The 8,079-nt window shown below is 36.4% G+C and overlaps 1 protein-coding gene across 1 annotated transcript; it reads right to left on the reverse strand.

The window, feature by feature from the left end:
* Positions 1 to 1,039: 1,039 nt before the first annotated feature.
* LOC128215581 (cerebellin-1-like) lies at positions 1,040 to 2,573 on the reverse strand. The gene is made up of 3 exons (XM_052922291.1): positions 2,431 to 2,573; positions 1,840 to 2,106; positions 1,040 to 1,548 (listed from the first exon to the last, which is right to left on the reverse strand). Exons 1-3 carry the CDS (start codon positions 2,546 to 2,548, stop codon positions 1,127 to 1,129), a joined length of 807 nt encoding a protein of 268 aa, XP_052778251.1. The 5' UTR covers positions 2,549 to 2,573; the 3' UTR covers positions 1,040 to 1,126.
* Positions 2,574 to 8,079: the final 5,506 nt, after the last annotated feature.

An 8,079-nucleotide genomic window follows, 5' to 3' on the forward strand; every position in this document is an offset into this window, starting at 1 on the left:
TGCCGCCATTGCAGACGATATTCAGAGTCACCTCCCTTGATGGTTATACTAAAACACGGCATCGATGCTCGAAATGCGGATATGTTAAATGCGAATTCGTTAAAACTAGTCGAAGAATGCATTTTTCTTTCTTTTAAAGCACAGTTGATAGACGAAAAACTTACGTGTAATTGGCAGACAATCAAGTTAGAATTTTTGCAACATTATGCACAGGGCCTATTTTTAGCACAGAGCGTCGTGGAATAGACGAGTTCAGGCTCCGGGCTTAACCACATCCTCACCGCAATCAAATCTCCTCGGCCAACAAGCTGCAATGTTATCTGTGTAACGGAGTAGTTCGGAAATTTCCGTGGGTTGTCGAAAATGACGTCGCCGTAGCAGCTCGGCGATCACAAAGCTGTAGAGAATGTCGATGGATAGCCGAATGTCAGCTTCCAATCACCAGGGAAACCCGTGATATAGGTTTAATACTCGGAAATGAAGTCTGCGAGTTGTTTTTTAATGATCATGTATAGCTAATTTAATTTTTCCAAGAAGTTATTCTATTTTATTTGCTCCCAATTTTTCGGGTCGGAGGGCAAAGTAAAAATAAAACAGTTGATGATCTCTTTTATTTTTATTTCATTTCAGCAAAAACTTGGGTCGGCGGGTTTGTAAATCAGATTATTAAAAAATGATGGCCTTAACCTACACGACGCAACAATTGTCGACGTTTCTTTTCCAAAAATGTATGATGTCGATAACCCTTTCATCTTAATAACTTATCAGGTGCAGGACATTTTGCTAGTGCTGAACTGCAAAGAATAGTTATGAAAATGTAAATATAAGGATTGATCGCATTCTTGAGTGTGTTCATTCTGTATGAACGCAGGAGGGCATGCTTGCATATCTCCCAAGAAATGAATTTGCTCGTATGCCCTCCAGCATAAACACATGAAAAATGCGACCAATCTGTTAATGCTCTGAATGAGAAGGATACATGTTTATCTAAGGAACTTATTATATTGTTAGTATAGTGCAGGGCAACGACAAGCAAATATTTGCCACAACTGAACATTATTTTATTACTTTCACATGGTTGACATTTGAACTCGCTAAAGACACAGCAGTGATATTATTCGAAGCACTACAACTGCCAGAGAAGAAACCCAGAGAACGTGGAATAGCTATCTCCATGGATAATTTCATTGTTTACAGCAATATTTCTAACGTAAACCTCTTCACCGACGTTCACCGATATGATGACAGTTTGACTGAACTGCTCCCATTCGTTGTAGCCATGAAACTTTGCCACCATGATGCCATTATGGACGATTGCAGCGTGCATGGCAAAAGACTGAGCTTCGTGCAATAGGCTCGCAGTAAACAAATAGATGCCGGCCTGGGGAGCTATAAAGACGCCATGTTGAGAATGGAAGCCGTTGCCTTGGTTAAGTATGACGTTCTCAAAGATAATGTTTTGCTTAATACCAATGCCTGATTGTGTAGCAGTTTTGACTGCCGTGAAGGCGACCAGCATCTCTGGAGGTTGTCGTCGACTGACTATACCTGCGAACGAAAGAAATTTCTTGTCTCTCATATATGTATTTTAAGAAGTGTTGAAATACATATATGACCATACATACATATATCACCAATGACGTCCTCACTAAGGTTTACATTTATAAGTGTAATTTAAGTGTGTGCGAGCTTTTGTTTATTGTTTCAGTATATGGCCATAGTCTTTTTAAAAACGAATTTTCTGCATGATTTTGTTTGAATTATTGTTCCAGATGTGTCAATATTTTCGATGCGGATACTATTTTATCATGAACTAGCTTACATTAATTATGCACTTACCAGACCTGGCCTTCTTCCCACCACTAGTCACATCAGGTTCTGGCTTGTCTTTCACTTGCGTGATATCTTGGAATGCTTCACTCAGTTCTGTATGAACCCTCTCAGATTCCAAGGCTGCTATTATGTCCGCCTGTTGGTTTACCGTAGCTTGCAGTTCGACAATGTGACTCTGTTGACGTGCGACGGTAGCTTCGAGCTCCTGAACTACTGTTTTCATGTCGTGTAACGCTTTGTCTTGCTTCTCATTTTCTCTCAAAGTATGAACCTCTATAAACATAGAGAACCAATCAAGTTTTGGTTTGGTCAAAGTTATCCGAAATGTCTGATATTGAGTGGTCAATATCTTTAAAACTACTAACCAATCAAATCGTTTTAATGAGTAAACTAGCCGATAACATGTGTACAATTTACCAAAGTTTGATTGCAGGCTGAAGGAGACGGTTTTGTTATGTACTTATTATTTTTTAACATTACACAACACTAAGTCAAACTGAAAATCATATTACTCTGTCAGACACGTATATGACATACCAAAACACGAATCCTTTATTCAATTATCATTATCTGAAAATATAATACAACGCTTAATACCTCTCTTTAATACTTCTTCCAGTTGTTTCTCAAGTAGTTCAAGCCTCGTCACTACGTCATTTCCATTCGCAACATAAAATATGGCGAAAATGAACAGCAATTGCAATGAAGCCATCATGGTTCTTATATTCCTTCAATCTGAATGCGCGAATGCAATCTAAACCGATTACTATAACTAAGATTTTGAAAGATAAGAACACGAAATGTGCACTGAATATGCACTATTCTATATTTCTGGCTTCTTATTGTGTCATGGGTTAGTGTATAGATAAATGTGAATATTATGAATATTGTCTAATATAATCTCTAAAATTGTTTATTTTCCTTTATGTGTTATTGCGAAATAAAGGTTTTATGAATACAATAACAGCAGTGATGTTTTGATATTTCACTACAGTGATAAATCAAAGTACTGAAAGTGCTGAAGGGGTAAGAAGCTGGTGTCCCGGTGATGTTGTCTTAGGAGGCAGATTGAAATTAGTTTGGATAATAATGAGCATATGAAAGGGCAAAGTCATGGTGAGACGCTTGCTCCATCTGTTATCACAATATATTTCAGTCTTGGTCATAGGACGGAAGGTTTAATATCAACAAACGCCCAACGTCCATTCCGTGTATGTTAGGCATAACTCTTGTGCTTTTAAACAATGTCTTTGTTAACTTTGGCGCTTGGATTTATCTCTGTAGTTTCCATTGATGAATATTATTTAAGCACCCAGACTGACAATGTCATGTACCCATGATCTTATGTTCAAAATATAAACCATGTAAAGTAAGGAGTGAATTTAAAAGTTTAATTTCCAGTGGTAGTCCAAAATTCAAGTTAGATAGTGGTTTATGTCAATCTGGTCAAGTTTGACATTATTCAAATCTCAGAAGATTCTGAATCGATCTGGCTAGTAATATGTTTTCACTTGTGATGGTATTGTACATAAACACTGTTACCTAAGAAGAATACGGCCAAGTTAGATGGCGGATACAGTTTAATTTTCCAAATCTTTTACACTGAAAAGGTTAGAGCTCGAAGATTTAAGGAATTAGACTGACAAGCGTTTAATCCAAACCAGTGGTTAGTATATGTTTCAAGCTGTGTACATACAAAAGGCAATATTCATGTTGGAAAACGTGATATTTCTCGAAAAACATTTGATATGCTCCATGACATTTTTTTTTAAATTTGATTAATGCGTCGTCTTAAACGTTTCAATAGTTTGCTGATAGGGACTTTGTAGTAACTTGGCAAGTAAGATATAATGAATTAAATGTAATATCCAAATATTTTGAATTGGTAACGATTATGCAGCATAAACCAGTGATTATTAGATGTTTTATATACATTAGAGTAAATGATTATGTTGTTCAAGCATCGTTCTATGTACATGTTTCTTTTACTATCAGGTCAAAGACGATGCGTCATTTTCTCCTCGCGGTCCTCTTTATGGCCCTGGCTGTAAAGCGACCAAAAAAGAATTTCCAATCACAACGCAAAGTATCTGACCCCCACCCCAGAAAGGCTCGTGTCGGAGGACCGCAACTTGATGTCCAATGGTCAAATTGGCCTTCCGGTGCCCCCTGAGAGCTGTGTAATAACGTGGGAGGAATTTACTTCTCATGTGGTAGGAAGAACCTGGCTTATTATATATGGAATCAATGGGAACGAAGAAGTGTTTCCCCAAAAATCATTAAAAGGGAAGATTCAGTGGACGGTCACTGCCGAGGGACTTGTGAACCGTGCTGCCAGTCTTTGGTGAGAACAAAGCCGTTGTATATTATTATCTTATATATAAACAACCACTGACTGAAGAGTGGGATTGTTAAATGACCCTTAATCTGCAGTTTACAGCGTCACTGGTTGTCACAGCAGAAAAATCCAAAAGAGCGTCTCGTTAGTCAGTTCAAGAAATCAATATTTGACTCGATGGTCTGAAATGTTGGGCATGACAAAATATATCTAGTTTCGCCTTTTTAAATATACTCATTTGAGTTGTTTTCCATAACCAGTAACAGGTGTAAAATAAAAATGCATAATAATTACTAGTATTCATTAACAATTTTAATAAATTATATATGTTTTTAACTTTTGTAGGTCTTTTGATCTTCAACTCTTGGGGTATTATTCTTGGGGCTGGTTGTTCAAAACCACCACATTTTTTATGCATTTAATTATTTCATTATTTAGTAAGTAGTTTAAGGTGTATCAGTCAAAATTTATGTTTGTTATACATGTGTATGTATTTATTTTGAATAAGAGTGTCACTTTAATGATTAATGCAATAAAAGCAAATTATTTGTGTACACATAAAATAGATTAGCCTTTATAAATAGTTTAATGTATAGCTACAAATGTACATTGCCACGGTTCCCAAGTTAAAAAAGCGCGAAATTATCGTTTATATTTGCGAATATTCATATTTTGTTTTTATCATAAAAATCAAATGAGTCAAATATAATAATGGATCAAATAAGAAACAAATGCATGAACCTCTACTGTGGGCCTTTATTTTAACGTAAGTTGTTTAGGATATCTCTCCAAAGAAAAATAGGTAATTTTCATTTTCCATTTTTTCCCCTGGGAAGGCCCTACGAACCCACACCGGCTACAGGGATATTCCACCCACACCCTCCCCCTTTCGTGCGTAACATTCAGTATAACCTGGCTACGCACCAGCTGGATAAATCTCTTATTAACTTCGGATGCTACTTCCAAATACCACACCCCCTCTGAACGCGTGTGTAAGCTAATTAATAAGTATGTATTCCCTTATATTCACGGGGAAGTTCACAAGTGGTTACGCCATTATAATATTTCATTGATATATATCACAACTTTGTAGGCTTAAAGATCCAGGTGGTTGCGTTAATTTTAATGGCTATTTCGAACGGCAGCATCCAACAAAAGCAATCTTTTCGCCCACGGAAGGTATGTGTTTTTCCGTTTGACATATTGTTGGTACATGTAAACAATTCAAGAAAAAATAGAATTTGCTTAACAAAATGAGTAAGATAAAACTGTTATTATTCATACACATTGTTTTATCGTAGCATCTGAGTATTTAGAGTTTTATGTTTGCTTTAGCGGGAAAAGGGAAGAAAAGCAAACAAACTAAAAATTAAACTAAAATTATGTTTATACGAGGGACGTTCAAATTAAGTACCAGTTTATCGCAAAAGTCAGGTCTTCATCTTCATTAACCTGTGTTTCCAACCCGGATCGAAAAATCCGACTAAAAGGATCGTGCGGAAGCCGGTAACAAATCTTGCCGAGTTACCGGCCACGCAGCGTGCCCGAGGGTCGTATTTTTCGTGTGTATTTTTTGTTTGTTTACCATATTCATGTAAACAAAACCTTTTGAAGAGCCCTCGTTGCGCATGCCGAGTGCTAATATACAGAAAACCGTTTGGTTTGCAAGTCGCAGATAAATCTAATTCACTTGTTTTATTTATCTTAATATAGTGTGGCGAATGTCACATTTTTTTATCTTCTGGTGGTACATGCCACATTTCTGCTCAATACGGTGGTACATTTCTGCTCAATAATGTGGTACATTTCTGCTCATTTCGGTGGCATATGTCACATATAATTTCATTCCAGTGGCATATGTCACATTTGTTATCATTCCGGTGGCATATGTCACATTTTTATCATTCCGGTGGTAAATGTCACATATCATCTCATTCCGTTGGCATGTGTCACATTTGTTATAATTCCGGTGGCATATGCCACATATATTCTCATTCCGGTGGCATATGTCACAAATTTTATCATTCCGGTGGTAAATATCGCATATAATCTCATTCCGGCGGCATATGTCACATTTGCGATCATTCCGGTGGCACATGCCACATATCATCCCATTCCGGTAGCATATGCCTCGTTTGTTATCATTCCAGTGGTAAATGTCACATTTCGACCCGTTTCGGTTGTAAAATTTTGACAGTTTAACTTATCTCGGGGATACTTTTCACATTTCTTCTCATCCCGAGGGTTTATATATGTGGGTGTGTGTGGGGGGGGGGGGGGGTGTGCGTGTGTGCGTGTGTGTGTGTGTGCGTGTGCGTGTGTCACATTTGCCTATTTGATGGTATGTCGCATTTAGCTTCATTTCGGTGATAAACATGTAACCTTTCTTCTCATTTAAAAAAACCCATACCGTTTAAAAAAAAATTCTTTACTGTTGGTATATGTTGCATGCATGTATTTATGTTAGCAGGAAGAATGGATTTTTGTAAAAAAAATTTATTGGTTTGGGCTGTTATTAACCACTTGTTTCTAACGTATTTACATTGTTATCATAATGTTGATACATGAAGCTGTTCTTTCGGTTTCCTGGTTTCCCCTACAACACAGGTAGCAATCGCGCCAATGAGAGTAAATAATATAATGAAGCTATAACTTGTTTTGCAATTATTGTGAAAATAAAAGAAATAAATATAGTCTAAACGAATTTTAGCATCGGTCATTATAATCATGTCAGGCCTGTAACAGGACACCGTTAGTTAAAATCTTACCATGACTTGAAAGAAGAATTAATTCAGCCAACATAAAGGCAGTCATTGCTCGCAAAATCCAGTATAACTACAAATCATGGTAAATACTGAGAAAATCGTAAGCCTTGGATAGTATCCAATAGTCGAGTTAACCTCATGGTCAAACAACATTGACTTTATTCACTCTATTGGTCTGTAGTTAATAACATGTGATCCGATTAGTCACATCGATCCAAATAAGACCAATATTGAATACCAGCCATGGAATAAGACCATTATTTAACATACATATAGGAAAGTATTGAATTAGGCAACAACTTTCGAATTATTACATTTATCATAATTTATCTTTGTTGAAATTAAATGATCTACTTGTATTTGTATAGCATGAACTTTTATGTAGCACATGTTCTGGTACAATTTGACAGCGACGGCATTCCCAACGGTGGCCTTGACCTCAGCAATGTTGACTGGTTGAAAATTGAGAAAAATTCTCTGAAGTCCATCGGGGAGAGGTTTGCCAACAATGACGCGCACGGATGGGAATGGTATTGGAAAGGACCAGGTAGAAATGTTTAAATTATAAAAATAAACTTCTTCGAAAATTGTTACATGTACGTATTTGAATGAAATAAACGTTTCTTGTAACTTTCTGTTTAACTTAGATTGTGTTTCCACTCCGGCCATGTTTTATTTATTGCCTTGCTAAAGCTGGTGAAAATAATATTGTTGATTAAAAACACGACTTTGATCCAAATATTTCTTAAAGAATAATTGTCAGATGAAAAACAGAAAAACAAAATGAAAACAAGTTTATTACGACATTTTTAGTTGTTTAAATATCCGCCAAATTAACAACATGAGTGTTTTGCCACGAAGAAATAGTGACAGTGTCTAATAATGATTTATTTCTAAACTTTAAGTCCATTTCTACGCGTCAATAAATGATATTCCTTAAATCTTTCAGAATGTCCGTTTGTGAAATAAACGATCACCGTGTGTCACAACGAAGCATACTTCAAATAAATAGAAAGGACAGAAAGCGACCATGTCGTTTGTTTTGTATCTGGTCCTTGCCCCACCCCTATAAAAATACAAAAAAATAAAGTAATATTTGGTTTCTGCCAAATATGCAAAACAAAAACATATGCCTTCGTTGGT

Source organism: Mya arenaria, chromosome 13, assembly GCF_026914265.1.
Source record: "Mya arenaria isolate MELC-2E11 chromosome 13, ASM2691426v1".
Classification (NCBI taxonomy): Eukaryota; Metazoa; Mollusca; class Bivalvia; order Myida; family Myidae; genus Mya; species Mya arenaria.

Excerpts from the sequence above, each read along its gene's own strand:
- LOC128215581 (XM_052922291.1), bottom strand. The coding sequence starts at position 2,548 with ATGATGGCTTCATTGCAATTGCTGTTCATTTTCGCCATATTTTATGTT. Across the intron at positions 2,107-2,430 it reads GGAAGAAGTATTAAAGAGAG|AGGTTCATACTTTGAGAGAA; the intron begins GTATTAAGCGTT and ends CTATGTTTATAG. Across the intron at positions 1,549-1,839 it reads TGGGAAGAAGGCCAGGTCTG|GTATAGTCAGTCGACGACAA; the intron begins GTAAGTGCATAA and ends TTTCGTTCGCAG.